Genomic DNA, 15,852 nt, shown 5'->3' with positions numbered 1-15,852 from the left:
TTTTAAGCTGGTCTGATACATTAAAGGAATTGATCTGTCCAGAACAAGAGGACAAGCACTAGAGCCAACCTAGAATTCATGATTATGAGGGCCCAGGCTTAAGAATCCAAATAACTACTTTTAAAATCTATTAATTACATCCAACAAGAGTCCCACCATTTTTGTAAGTTTCCCCCAGTAGGGGCAACTATATTTAAAGAGCTGAGCACTGCTTCATTGCCAGAAGAGTTAGAGGCAGGGAGAAGAAGGAAGTGTCAACTTGTAGCTTTTAGAGTCAGAAACAATGGAATATGATAGAACTGCAAGGAATTAACACTGTCCCTCGGCTCAGAACTAGTCTGGTCTCTGGCCTGCCTGCTCTGGAGGAATCCCCCCCATTCCCCTTTTCTCACCTTCTTATACAGCTCCCAGAGGCGGTAGTAGAATAAACGGCAGGACAAGCAGCCAAAGCGCAGGTAGGGACTGAGCCCAGTGGGACTGGCCAGCAGCGAATTGGCATTCATCCTTGGCCTTTCGTAGTTTGCAACCCAAGCCTAGGAACATTTGGGAAAGAGAATGGATTTCAGAAATGCAGCGCTTGAAGGAGCAGACCTCAGGGCAAGGACATAACTATCTCCACTAGGTTCATTAAAGCCCCTCACATTCTCTAACACTGAAATGGCTTCATCCATTTGTTGGAGATGGCTCAAGCAGGCAATTCCAGCACTTCCACAGCAGTGAGAGGCACACAAATCATTCCTCATTCAAAGGGAACTTGATCTAGTCATGTTGATCTAGGAGGGGCTATTAGCTTCTTTGCAGTGTCGGTCTGGGCCTAAGACCTCCCACAGGTTCATCCTAGTACATCAAGTACATCCAACTGTGAGCTGCATGAGGAGAGATCTTAACTGTCTCCTTGACATATGTGCTAGGTGAGACTTCAGGAGAAAGACTACCATTGAGCATGGCAGTCTGCAATAATACAACACTGAAATTCAGCACTACTTGCAGAGTATTATGCTGAAGTTTTATTTTCCCTCAATGCAGCTAGACAGGATGCAAGTTGTCAACTGCACATCTACCACCAAAAAAGGCTAGCATTAAAGAAACAGTCATTTCTGGCTGAGTAATTTTATCTTGTATTGTTACCAAGATATACCAAGAGTATTTCTGTTCTTATTGTTTCAATTTGTTTATTTTATGCTGTGCAATAAAGGGAACAATGTCAATAGAAAGTGGCTCAAGGTACACCAAATAACGTGGCATACACTGTATTAACAGTCCTCACGTGCCCTGCCTGTGGAAAGCCCGGATGTTTGCATTTGTCCTGTTAGTGTACCTGCATCAATACAAATGTCTCAAAGTGAACACTAAAAAGGAGATAAAAGGCAGTCTGCAGCCAGCACTGTACCTTGGTGGAAGATTCTCTTAATCTATTCTAGCCCAAAGAGAATGGGGTTCAACACCCTTCATGCTCCAAGGGAGCTGCAACACCAGCATCACTTGGTGAGTAAATTTCACCCTATGTGCATGTACACCAGCGAACTTCCACCTCAGTTTGGGTCCTTTGAATCCTAGAAGTGGGGAGGCCACGTTCTCTATGCCACACACAGCCTGGATGTTACAGAGGCATTCCCATTAACGCAGAGCTAGGTCTGTTGCTACAAGTCGCAGAAACTAGGGTAACAGCCAATGTTGATATTTCTTAGCCAGAGGCCTCAATATGCAGAAAGTACCATTTTCTGAATGAAAGGGTGTTGATTACCTTTCTTTCCAAATGCTTATCCAGCCGGGCCAAGGCCTCTGTCTCCCCTCCTTTCCAAACTGCTGGAGCAAGACCATCCGTGGGGAAACCTGAGAGGAACAAACAGGGTGGTAAGGCTGGAAGCCAACACTAGCCAAAGGGCGGAGCAGGGCTCCAGCAGCAGAAACAGTATCAGACTCAAAAAAGTCAGCTCCTCTGAGTTCTCTGAATATTTGGGTTTTTGTTGCTACTCTGATTCTTCTACAGCAAAGCAAGACATTTGGAGCCAGTGAGCACGAGTGCTCTGACACTCCAGTACAGTTGTCTGTCACCAAATCAAGTTCTCCAATTAGCATTCTTGTGGCACCCCACCAACATTCATACACAAACCAGACCAATGCAGAGTGATCATCAGGATGCCACTGCATCCTCTTATCAGGCTCAGTATCAATGATAAACAGAACAGCCAGCAGGGGGCATGCTGTTTAAATTCAGATTAATTATATGGGCACAAAGAGATGATGTAATCATCATATTCAGAGAAGCTAAGGCACAAAATGAGTTAAATCTAGCAAGGGACATAAAAGGCAACAAGAAGAAGATCTTTAAATACATTAGGAGCAAGAGAGATGAAAAAGTGTAGATCCCCTACTTAGTGGGGAAGAAGAGCAAATAACTGATGACATCAAGAAAGCTGAAATGTTTCATGTCTATATTGCTTCCATCTTCACTAAAAAGATTAACGATGACCAGATACTCAAGATAATTAATATTAACAACAAAGGGAAGGGAATATAAACCAGAATAGGGAAGAGCAGGTAAAAAATATTGAGATAAGTTAGATGTATTCAATTTGATAGGATCTGATGAAATTCATCCTAGGGTACTTAAAGCAATCTCAGAACCATTAGCAATTATCTTTGAGAATTCCTGCAGGGCAGATGAGGTCCCAGAAGACTGGAGAAGGGTAAACATAGTTGCCTATCTTTAAAGAGAGGAACAAAGAGGACCCGGGGAATTACAAACCAGTCAGCCTAACTTCGTTATGTGGAAAGATATTGGAACAAATTATTAAACAATCAATTTGTAAGCACCTGGAGGATAACACCATTATAAGGAACAGCCAGCATGAAGTTGACAAAGAACAAATCATGCCAAATCAACTTAATTTCCTTCTTAGACAGGGTTACTGGCCTAGTGAATAGTGGAGGAGCAGTGGATGTGATATTTTGATTTCTGGAAGACTTTAGACACAGTCCCACATGACATTCTCATAAACCAAGTAAGGAAATATGATCTAGTTAAAATTATTCTAAGGTGGGTTCACAGCTGGTTGAAAGACGGTACTCAAAGAGTAGTTATCAATGGTTTATTGTCAAACTGGGAGTGCGTATCTATTTGGGTCCTGCAGCAGTCAGTCACTATTCAATATTTTCATTAATGACTTGTGCGACACTGGCTGGATTAGTGGGACCATTTATGATATTATTTAACATCAATATGCCAAAATTACAATAATTCATGAGATATGCCATGTCAGGTAACATGAGAAAGGTTATAATTTGCTAAGTGTGATGATATTGTTTGTGTTCATGTGTTATATGTGTATTGGAAGTTATGGATATGTTTGATGTATCTGTATTTCAACTTGTACTGTGTTTTTGGGCGACACCCCAGACAGGATGGCTGAAGCACTAACCTGCTTAATGGCCCATTAAAGAAACACACAGGTACAATGGACCCAGGGGGGAAGCCAGGGCTACACCTGATGAATCACCAAGACTTACTCATGTGACCCTGGACTCCATCTTATTCCTGTAAATTTCCACAAGCAGCATAGCAAAGGCCAAGGAACATAAAAGTCAGCTGCAGCAGCAGCACCACATCCATTTTGTCTTCAGTCGTCATCAGTCTTCACTTACCTCTGGATCAACTCTTTTACAACTGAAGCTGTGAAACAAAGGACAGAGACCCATCCAGGTACTGGATGTATACCAGATGGACTATACAAGCCTGCAAACTCCACATTTCTACTAGAAACCTCATGTAAATGGACTTTCTAATCATTTATATGTATGTGATTGCTTTGATCATTTAACATTTCTCTTATAGTTTTTCTTTTTATAATAAACCTTTAGTTTTAGTTACTAAAGGATTGGCTAGCAGCGTGGTATCTTGGGTAAGAGCCAAACCTATACTGATCTGGTAATGTGGCTGATCCTTTGCAGTCAGGAGAAGCTTTTTGGTAAAGAGCATAGAGTTTTAAATAACTGGTCTCTTTACTAGACCTAGTGGCTGATTGGGAGCCAGAGACTGAAATGCAGTAAAGAGGGCTGTGTATATTTTTGTTTTAGCTTCTTGATAACCAGTGTGGGGAATCAGAAGCATTGTTTGTGGCTGGCTGGGAAGTCTGACTTCAGTGTCTCCCACCAGTGTTGGGAGAATTTGCTCTCCTTCTGCAGCCTGCCCTGACCTTGGCATTTTCAGGTGGTCTACCCTAGGCACGGACGGGTCACAACTTGGATAATGGAGTGGAGAGTATGCTTATAAAATCTGCAGATGATACCGAGCTGGGATGGATTGCAATCACTTTGGAGGACAGGATGAGAATTCAAAATGACCTTAACAAATTTGAGAATTGGCCTGAAATCAACAAAATGACATTCAAGACAAATGCAAAGTACTTCATTTTGGAAGTAAAAAATATCAGATGCACAATTATAAAATGGGGAATAACTAACTAGGTGGTGGTACTGCTGAAAGGATCTGGGGATTATAGTGGATCACAAATTGAATATGCATCAATGTGATGATGCTGCGAAAAAGGCTAATTTCACTGTGGGTTGTATTAATAGGAGTGTTGTATGTAAGACATGGGAATTAACTGTCCTGCTCTGCTCAGCACTGATGAGGCCTCAGTTGCAGTAGTGTGTCCAGTTCTGGGCATCACTCTTTAGGAAAGATGTGAACAAACTGGAGAGACTCCAGAGGAGAGCAACTAAAATGATGAGATTCAAAAACCTGACCTATGAAGAAAGGTTAAAAAACTGGGCACTTTTAGCCTTGAGAAAAGGAGACTGAGTAGGGACCAGATAACAGTCTTCAAATATGTTAAGGGCTGTTATAAAGAGGATAGTGATCAATTGTTCTCCATGTCCACTGAAGGCAGGAAAACAGTAATGGGCTTAATCTGCAGCAAGGGAAATTTAGGTTACATGTTTGGAAAAAGTTTTCTAACTGTTAAGCTCTGGACTAGGTTTCCAAGTGAGGTTGCGTAATCCCCATCATTCGAGTTTTTTAAGAACAGGTTGGGCAAAGAGAGGCTAGACTGGATGACTTCTCAAGGTCCCTTCCAGCCCTACATTTCTATGATTCTATAACCCAATCACTCTCCAACATTAAAGAGTTGGAAACAAGTTCTCGGATTTGTTGTACAAAAACCTCACCCTGCCGAGCAGGCAAAATCACTAATTTAATTAAAATTAAAAATCCGGGACGCACACAGGACGGACACAGTTAAAGCATTTGAAATATAAGTATTGAGTAAGGCTTTCTTTTTAAAAAGATCCCTGGCTCCCTTTCTCTTGAGAGTTTTTAGAAGGAAAAACCCCCTTCTTTGACAATGTCTTAGATTGTATTAAAGATGGTAGTAACTACCCTTTTGGGGAAGATGGGCCGGAGCTGCTACCGTTAAAGTCAGATCCGGTTTCCTAGAAGACGAAACAAGACAATCTTATCAGCTACTCCAAGACCTGGCAAAGTTGTACCAGTGTTTAAGACATTACATTTAACTAGTTCTTTCTGGTCACAGGCTTACAGAAGCATTGCAAAATACAGTCTTGGCTGGCTAAGCCAGACTCTTATTAGAGAGAAGGAAGAAGAAGAGAGGTAGGAAAGAGAAGAAAAGGTAGGGAAGGAAAAGGACACATGGAAGGTGGAGTTGAGACAGTCTCACATCCCAGGTAATGTTTGGGATTCAACTGAAAGTGGCCAAGTCATCTGGGTCTGTCCCTCATCAGGACATCTCTCAGGATCAAGGGGATGAAGGCCCAGGGTCCCAGAAGGTGAGAGTAGGAGCCATGAAGATGAAGCATGCTCCAGTAGCCAATTTTCTTTCCCAAACTCTCTTTCTTTAGGAACCCAGAAGGGAGTGATGGGTGGAATAGTCCATCCCCTCATTATTTTGTTCACCAATTAGGCCTAATATCCAATATTGCAATTTTGGATTATTAATTTTCCAGTTCCACCCTTTTCTTGTATACCAAGCATGACCTTAGCACAGTTCTTAAGTTATACAAGTCCTTTTTGTTTGGACTAATTCAGTCTGTCTCGCTTTTGCATTTTATCCGACCAACATTTGTTGTTATACATTAGTGGGACATTTTATGAACTTATACTCACACTTTTTACAGTTGAATTCACAATTAGGGTAAATATGGCGACCCAATCATCACAAAAGGCACCTGTGTCCTATTGGATTTGCCAATCTATATATCTGCTGGCCCACCCTGAAGTATCATCACACTGTCTGTAAGTCAAGTGAGACTTCTATACTCTCATTCTGGTACTGGTGAAGATATTGGACTAAATAGCACTGAACACCTACATCATAATGATCCCCAGAACAAGTACAATATGGACAGCAGCAATGCAGTTTTCCTATACAGCTCCCTGCTCACAAGGAGCCTTCCTCAATGGCAGATTTCTACACTTTGATCTGAGATGACTCTCAAGAGAGCCCAATCCCCCATGATTTTAATACACAAGGGCTTCTGCTGAGCCCTACCAACTTTTCACACAGCCCTTCCCTTCCCAGCCAACTGAGGCAGTGTACCACAGTACCCAGATACTACTGGAAGACTGACAGCTGCACTGTTATCTACATATGAACAATACTCCAAATGTAAGCAATAAACTGGCCCTTTGCTTACATTTAGGTTCAGATCCTTGATCTGGGGTGGGAGCTTGTGCATTATCCTCTGCCTTGAACATTCTTTTTCGAAGCTGTAAAGCCATCAGTGGCTGATGAGATTGCAGTTGACAAGCATGGAACTGGGTCATCTGAGTGTTAGCATTGTTAAAAGAGATGTTAAGTTTATAAGACTGTGTTTAGACTTGAAATGCTTGCAGGATGTTGCATATACTGATCTCACTCATAACATCTATATCCCATGGTATAAAGCTATACTGAGTGTTTGCATTGTAAACCTCTAACTGTGTAACTCAGGAAACAGGAAAGAAGCATTAATTAAAGTAAAGTGCTGGGCCTGCACACAAGAAGGCCCATTGAAACCAAATGAGCCATTCTGAAACATCAAAGGACAAAGACTTTGTTGATTCTACCCACCCCACAACTTATGAAAAAGACAGGCGCAAACACTTGTTTCATCAATCTGAACGTCGAGGGAAGGGAACACAAATCCCTAACCAGAAGAAACTGGAATTTGGAGGGGGCAATATTTCTAAGCAGAAGCAAGGGATCCTCAAGCTGCTTAGCTTGGGTTAGCTCAACAGGACATAGAAACTGCTACGATATGCAAGCTTTCTAACACCTTTTGGAATCTAAGATGACTATAATTCAGTGATACTCCAACCTCAGTGGTTCAGGAACAAAATTAGCGATCAACATTACCCAAAAGAGCCAAAGTAGTATGAATTCATTGTTTCCATTTACTATATATAATTCTCACAGCAAAATGACTGACCAAGTATTAATTTCAACTACAATTGGTTACTAACATGGTAAAAGCATCCTGATTTGCTACAAAGAACTGCAGGAGACACACTGAAGACCCACTTACATCTTCTGAGTCTCAGTATAAGACCTAGTCTACACTAGAGAGTTTTGTCAACCAAAGTCAGGTGGTGTACATACTGCAATCAACCCCCCGCCGACAAAACATCCCCGCTTTCTGGACAAAATAAAATCTTGCATCAGCTGTGATTCTTGTCACCAGCAAGCCCAAGAGGCTGGTTCCCACTCCCAGCTGCAAGGGGCAGCCATGTCAATTTCACAGCTCAGTCCTGTAATTGACAAAACTGTCCAGGCAGGAAGCAGGTAGAGAAGCACCCAGACTTCTCTCCCCAGCTCCCAGCCAAAAGCAGTGACCAGCAGCCTGAACTTCTTGTCCCAGCTCTCAGCCAAGAGCAGGAACCAGCCACCTGGGCTTGCAGCAGCCTGGGCTTCTCACCCTGCTCCCAGCTGTGAATGGGGCAAGAAGCCCAGGCTGCTGATCACTGCTGGGAATGGGGGCCAGAAGGCAGTGTTCTCCACCTGCATCCCTGGGGCAGTCTTGTCAGTTACACAGCTGAGCCATGAAATTGACATGGCTGCCTGTTCCAGAGGACAGCAGGGAATGGAGAAGTCCCATGGGGCTTCCCCTGGCTCTCAGTAGGGAAAGGGGAGGGGAGAAGTTCCTGGTGGTTTCCTCAGGCTCCAGATTGGGACCAGGGAGTAGGGGGGGGGGCAGCCCACAGGGAGCCCGGGAGCCTATGGACTCCTGGCAGGGAGCTAAGAGATGGGACTCTCAGCTCCCCAAACCGCCCCTTAGGTCAGTTGAAGTGCCCCTGGTGAGAATGCACTGCACTGACCCAAGGAGAGTAGTGTGGACATCAGCCACCACTGTAATTAATGTGGTAGCTGTAAGTCTACCTATATTAGGTCAACTTATTTTTAAGTGTAGACAAGGCCTCAGTATCACTGCTGTAACTCATTTTTGTGTATGTGTTTACCTACTTTAACTGCATAAATAACACATTCCTTTTTCTACCTTAATAAATTATAGGATTGACTACAAATGTTGTCTTTGGTATAAGGTCTCAGGTGCAACTGACCTAGGGTAAGTGACTGGTCCTTTAGGCCTGGGAGTGACTTGAATATTGTGATTTTTGGTGTAAAGGACCATCTATCACAAAGGCAAGTTTGTCTGGGTGGTAAGATAGACAGTTCCCTTGCATACTCCATCTGACTCCATGCTATAATGCTTGAGGAGTTCACACTTGTAGCTTGGTTGGTGCAATGCAAGTATAGAACTTTCAACTAATTTGGGTTTATGCCTTATTTCTTGACAGTCTTCCCTGAGGTTGGCACTCATGCTTGTGAGCTACTTCAAACAGCCGGACAGGAACTATCCATACATATTTTCTCCCTCCCCTCTTCCAAGTCAAATCCAAGCACTTATATCACTTGGAAGCAAGTACTGATTCCCACAACAACAATGGGTAGCTAAGGGTGGATGGTAGGGCTTTCAACAAAAACTTCTGTCTCTGCGAGTCCCCAAATTAATCCTTTTTTTGTCATAGTGAAGCAAGTATGATGGTCTCAGCTTAGTACAATTAACAGCCCCAGATCTGTCACAAGCAGGCTTTCAGGGACCAGGATAGTAGAGGATGCAGTGGGTCAGGACTGAGCAGCACTGTGAGGGCCCCAGAGCTGAAAAAGTGGACAAAGATGGCAGGTCATGCCCGAGATGCATCGACAAAGCTATGGGAAGGAAGGAGGGGCATTTGCACTAGAATCAAGAATAACACAGAGACAGACAGACAATCAGTGGCTCATTTGCACGAATTCCAAGACTCACTGAATGCAAATGCTTTTTCTAAGGCTGTAGCCTGCCCAGGTTACATGAAAACAGTGAAACCATTTGGGAAGCATTCTAGCTAGCAGAAACACATTCTAACAGACCTTGTTTGGTTGGCAGTTAAACCCCCTCAGCCCTGACACATACCCAGTTCCTCCAGAGATGGGACTCCATATATGTCATCATGATTCTCCTGGATCTCAGACTTGCACTTCTCCATCTGCTGGCTTGTGATGCTGCTTACTGGCTTCTTGGGAAGCTCCATGCGGCTAATGATGGTCTGGAAACGCTTGTAGGTGAGAGGTGGCTTGTGGCCATTAAGCTCGATTATTCTAGACAAAGGGCCAGGAGACAGAGTTAGAAAACAGCTTTATTCTCATGGGAGGGGTGAGGAATAGCACCCAATCACTAGCCCCCTTGGACGCAGGGACATTCTTTTCTCAGGAGAGAGAAATCCCAGATAGACCCACCATTCTTCATTTGGATCTGTCCCCGCAGGTAGGTATTAAAGAAACTTCAGCTAACCAGTCCCTATGCCATCCCTCAGGGAGAAAAATCCAAGCTTGAGACAATCTGTGCCTGCACCCAAAGTGAGAAATCCAACCTGCACCCATCACTCCCTTTTCTATTGCTCCCCCAGATGACAAATCCTCATCTATATTTCCCCACCCCTCACTCTTTAGATCAGAGAAATCCATGCCTCCATCATTTCCTGTGCTCCCCACCCATCTGTGAGAAATCCGAGCCTGCATCCGGCCCCCCCCCCTACACTAGAGAAATCCCAGCCTGTGCTTGTTCCCAGTTCCTCCACACGAAAATAATCCCAGTCCATCTGTCATTCTCCCTTCCTCTACCCAACCCAGTGTGCGTAATTCTTCTCCTTCCCTGGGAGCAGAAAAATCTCCATCTCTCCCTCACCCCCATATGATTACAAGCTGGTCTGCCACATACTCAGTATGACATTTACTTTTTAGTGTTCTAACCCATTTCAACTCAAACCAGGAGCACAGGCAGCAAGGTAGCCACAGCTTCCTTCTACCTTCCTAAGTGCCCACAGCCTGTCCAAATCTCTAATGGCTGTCCTGGGAAGCCTCATATTTTATTCCCCGTCTCTCTCCTCTAGGGAACAGAGCTAAATAGAATTTGGAGAAGACCCCCTGGCAAGGCAGAGTCTCCGCGAGTAGAAACAAGGGCATTTTTCCTTAACACTGTCCCCAGAACAGTGTCAGGAGCAAAAGAGTTAACAGGAAAGCAGGGAGAGTTCAGAGTGCCAGCTTTACATAAAGCTGAAACAGCCAAGGCAGCACTCGTGCAGGAGGATTTAAAGCTGCTGCAACCCTCCCCACTCATCACAGTCAACAACTTATGCAAGAGGCTGAGCTTGGAGCCTAGTGTTTCAGGAGGACACGTGCCTTCAGCTGCACGTGAAGAAGGGAGGAGCTCCATGCTGGCCTGGGGCCTTCACAGAGCTACTGATCACATGTGATACTGCGTGACCTGACTTCCCAGCCTATACAGCAGCCAGGAGGCTGCGCCCTAATAAATCTATTATAGCTGCTGCTGCTAGGATCTAGGTCATAAATAATTCAAGATCTCTCATGCGTACTGGGGAAGGAACAGGGAGCTTTTTAAAGACAGAACATGGTCACATTAAAGAAAAATTTGCAACAGAGACTCCCACCATTCCTTCTCATTTCTTCAGGTAGATAAGAAAGATAAGGTAAGATACAAGGTAGGAAACATCGAAAGGGGGGAAGCATTTGCTGGTGTGTAGCAAAGTCACCCCAACAAGCCCTGTGCAGCTTGGATGAAGCTGTTTGCTTCCCTGCACTCTTCAAAAAGTAATTCAGAAGTTTCCACCCTTATGAATACACCCTCATCCCCTACAGTTTTCCCCTCACTCTGCCACCTGTCCCCTGGACTGCCACACCGGAAAGAGGCAGGAGACAAAGAAACCTGAAACCTTCAAACCTGTCCCTTCAACATATTGTAAGAAGCTGTACATCTGCATCAATGATGTAATAGGAGCATGAGGCCTTGCCTATTACAGCAACTGCTCCTACAACAGGTGTGTGCTAGAGTGCAGTTTTGTCTCACTCAGGAGTACTATCTGATAGTGCTCTGCAAGTTTCCCCCCTTACTCAATTCCTGCTCAACAGAGGCACCTCAACCCTGCCCTGCCACACTGTCCAGTCCTCTTTCACATATGTGTTGATGCCCTCAGTCTGGATCTGCAGTCCCTACTACTACTCAGCCCTAGGATTCCCACCCACAGTTCTGCCAGTGTACCTTAATCATGACAGTAGAAATCCTCTGGTCACAGGGCATCCCTTGAACAGAAACCACAATTTGGACCAAACTGGGCTTTTGTGATGAGCCCTTCTAACTTTCACTAGAATTCAAACAAGAACGAAATAATCCTCTGAGACTCCTCAACTCTCAACCAGCAAGTTACTGTGGTAGGATCAGGAACAGAAGCCTTCCTAAGAGATGGGGCCTGGATGTCACCTGCTATATATTTTCACAGCACTTAGCACAATGGTTGGGGCCTCCAGATCCTATTAGTGTATTTTTTGATCACACCTGCCCACTCCACAGTGCTACTTTGCCTCAGGGAGAAGGGCAACCAGGGCCTGAACAAGCACATTTATGACAGTTATATGAGTGGGTTACCAAAGGCAGTTTGTAGTAGCCCATGTAAGGACTTTCCCAGGTTTTTTTTTTTATTTTTTTTTTCCTTTTTACACACAGCATCAGATTTGAGGACCATAGCCCCAGGGACTTTGCCTTCTGAGTCAGTCAAATGCCTGCAAAAGCCATTCTTCTGGGTTCACCACAGCTCCTTCTTCAGCGGCATCATTTCACTGGCTGGCTTCCACATAGGAACCCTTCTTGTGTATCAGGGAAAAGGACATGCTCACCCATTTCCTGTCTGTGAGCAAGTTCTCAGCCAACACTTGCGGATCATGCTGCTCAACTGGCAACACAGGCTTGGATATGACGACAATCCATTTGTGACTACTTGGACAACTATGATAATTAGTTTGTGCAAATTAATCTGTCTACTATTCAGTCTCCCCATGTCAGTTTATTCAACTACTGTGATACAAATACTGGATGAGCTCTCTAAGGTGGAGACTGTGCATTATTTATATGTACAGCGCTTAGTACAATTTACAAACTGGGTTTTGTCAGGTGCTGAGAGGAAACTGGAAAGTAACTGTGGAGTACAGCCAGCCAGGGTACAGAGGATGGACTGTTCCACTTCTCCAGATAGCAGCAGGGCAAATATTATACAAGAATATCGAAAGTTAAGAAGTGCCTTGATCAGTCTATAAATGCCTACTTAGGGAGAAGATATCGGATACTAGAGGGCTTTAAACAAGCAGATAGGCTTAACAAGCTCCAAAGACTGAAGGCTCAAGTCAGGAAAATTCAAAGCAGAAATAAAATGCATTTTGACAGTGAGGGCAATTAGCCATTACAGATCAGCCACTTGTTATTGGCATGATGCAGGAGCTGCTTAGTGAAATTTTATGCCTGTGCTATAATAGGTGGTCAAACAACATCATAATGCTCTCTAACAGGTCACTTCATAGTGCTGTTTCTTTTTTTTTTTTTTTTTTTTTTTTTTAAAAAGGCCAGACCTGCCTGGCCTGGAATCAGGGAGAAACTCACACAATGGCCATCAGCAAGTTTGGACTATGAAGGATTTAGATCCCAGGGAACAAAAAGCAGGGGACCCAGTTGGAGGAAGAAAATGACCTGCCATCAGACAATACAATAGGACTCTCCTACAGCCCTCCTCAGACAGCACAATATGAGCCCTGCCTGAGCAGTACAACTGCCTCTTCTCAGCCTCTTACCTATCCAGGTCATAGAGAGTGTGAGAGTTCTCTATCACCACCTCCACTCCAGCTTCCTTGGCCAGTTTGAGGATAGCTGCATCTCTCTCCTTCCCAAATGGTTCAGAGTCATACTCAAAGGTGAGACGGGTCACTCCCCATTCCTGTGAAGAACATAAAACAGAGTTGTCACTACAGATATCAGACCCCCCACCGCTCCCCCCAGCAGCTAGCATGGTCACTGAAGAGAATGACAGGAATGCCTTAAGATCATGCCAATGAAGTTCTGGGGTCTTTTTCTTTACAGGAAGCTAGGATATGGCAAGAGGAACCATGGAGGGAGCCCTGTGGACAGATATGGTAATAACAGATATGGAATAGAGACAATCAGGAACTTTGTTCTATCACCTTTATGAAAGGTCAGGGTAAGAATTTCAGCATTATACTAACCCTCTCATCCATGTCACTAAACCCCAAGATTGCAGAAACTTTAAGAACCTCATTCCTCCCTCCTCCCCCAATACATATGCTTCTTTCTGTCTGCACTGCTCTCAGCTTGACCAGTAAGACTGCAATGGCTTGGTTTATTTCCCAGTTCTCTGACACCACCCTAATGCTGAAATATTAGAGCTAGAAAATGCAGGGGAAATTTTCAACACAAACTGCTTAAAACTTATATATTTATACTGAGACTGTCAAATAATTTAAGCCAACTTGGTTCTGAAGTACTTTTCCAACATCCCTATAAGGCCACCACACAAGAGAATTTATGTCCTACTAGGCACCAGAAGTGTAGAAGAGAAAAAACCAGGACAAGGAATGAGCCTAGGTATAACAACGGAGTAGGGTTGTCAATTTTGTATTTCAAAAATACAGCATGGACCTCAGACATCAGACGCTAAGCCCAAAACAGCCAAGCAAGTTGCATGTCCCAACTCTGACTTTTCAAGTTGTATTATAGGAAAATACAATGGTAGTGAGGGTCATTCCTTACAAGTAGACTAGAGCTTTGATATGCAAGTGTACTGTTGGTAGTTATTTGATGTCGTTTACATATCTCTTGTTAGACTTTAGCAGAGTAGATAAACTGCTTTCCTGTCTGTCACTGTTCTATTGATTAAGAGTTCAAAAGGAACATATGAACATTTAGATGAAACTTTGAATGTAACAATACTATTGTTTGTATTTCTCTTTGAAGTTTAAGTAGTAAACACCTGTGAACGGTTTGTAAATGGCCAATTACCTTGTGCTAAAGTAACTAGTTACCGCTGTGCTCAGGACATGGGAGAGGGTACTTCAGAGTCCCAAGTAATCATCTATTAATTGTTCAAGGAGATACCTGCTGTCAAGAAAGTATCGGTCAGCCTGCATGGATCTACAAAAGACTCTATGGGACTGATCCTTTTATCTCAAATCTGTCCAAACTTGTCAGGGAAACTTGTCAGCTGCTGCGGCTCCTGTTCAGGTGCCAGAGTCAGAGCACTGACTGATCTCTGCCAGCTGCTGCACTGTATGACACCAACGGTGGGACCTAAAAGGGGTGTGGACTGGAGCAAAGACAGCATCTGAAGCAACCAGCAGGGGCACTGTTTCAGATTTCAATGGAAGAGGCAACTTTCAGTGGTGGTCCAGGGATGGAAAGGCAGCCAGCCCAAATTTGAGTGGTATTGAGACCGTGTGCACCAGATTGTAATGCCACTCAAATTTGTCCCAGCTGACCTTCAGTCAGCAATGCCACTTGAATTTGTCTTGGCCCCCGCTCTGTCGGGCACAATAGAAGTGCAGGCAGGCCAAATTGAGTGGTGCCATGGTCCCATGCACCCAGTCAAGTTGCCAACCAGCGGCACTTTGCAAGGTGATTTTGTACTGATTTAGTATGAGATAGGAAATTTATTTAAATAAGGGATGTCCCTTATGATACAGGACTGTTAGCAACCCTTCACTGGAGGAAGGAGAAATCAGAACAAGAGGGCCTGATTTCTTCTACAGAATGGTATAGGAAGCTGATGGAATCCAGACTTGGGGCATTCATCCTCCAAATAGGCGTACTGCTTTTGCCTTATCCAAGCTATGAACCTGGCAGGACATCAGACAAGACATATCTAAAACACTTTATAGATGACATGGTCTTGGCTCTGAAATACACAAGCCTGAGAAGAAAAGCTGGGCAGCTTCATTCTCTTTCAGCCCTTTGCAGAACATGATTTGCTTGCCAAATCCATGGCCTAGTTTTCTCAGCAGATGAGTGCTATGAGGAGGGAGTTAATGGTTTCCACAGTGATGCTTCTAAAGTTACTGTCAAACAAACAGAGCTAATCACATCTGTGGGCTGCAGCAAACATTCTGCTGAGCATAGCCAGAGAGTCAAGGGGGGAGGCCAAGGCTTTTTAAAAAAAGTCACAAATAGGAGGCTACGCAATCAATACAGGGTCACCTTTTCCAAATGGAATGCCGTAGGACACACCCTCCTCATTTCCAGAGGCCCAGGAACCTCTGAATAGCTATGCGGCAGGCCTTGCCTTTTCCTGAACAGGAGCTGAGGGTTTTAGAGAAGCCATCAACACAAGCAAAATGTGACAGTAGAGGTTTTGCAATTTTGCATGAACTACACAGGCTGAAAGGATTCTGGGGGCAATATTGGGAAAGTTCACAGCAGGAAACAACTCCCCACTTGTCCCCACATGGAAACTTATCAGTCTTCTCC

General features: G+C 44.0%; 1 protein-coding gene across 1 annotated transcript in view; it reads right to left on the bottom strand.

Moving 5' to 3' along the window:
- CRY2 (cryptochrome circadian regulator 2) overlaps positions 1-15,852 on the bottom strand; it is a 34,673-nt gene that overhangs the window by 8,165 nt on the left and 10,656 nt on the right. Inside the window, exons 3-6 of the mRNA XM_067557619.1 lie at positions 13,170-13,312; positions 9,451-9,635; positions 1,745-1,833; positions 393-533 (exon numbers count right to left, since the gene is read on the bottom strand). Of these exons, the coding sequence (XP_067413720.1) occupies positions 393-533; positions 1,745-1,833; positions 9,451-9,635; positions 13,170-13,312 (558 nt within the window). The remainder of the gene's footprint in view (positions 1-392; positions 534-1,744; positions 1,834-9,450; positions 9,636-13,169; positions 13,313-15,852) is intronic.

This window comes from Emydura macquarii, unplaced genomic scaffold (assembly GCF_026122565.2).
Source record: "Emydura macquarii macquarii isolate MOO-44397 ecotype Brisbane River unplaced genomic scaffold, CSIRO-AGI_Emac_v2 contig_1876, whole genome shotgun sequence".
In the NCBI taxonomy this organism is placed as follows: domain Eukaryota; kingdom Metazoa; phylum Chordata; order Testudines; family Chelidae; genus Emydura; species Emydura macquarii.
This window is presented reverse-complemented; position numbering and strand designations above follow the sequence as displayed.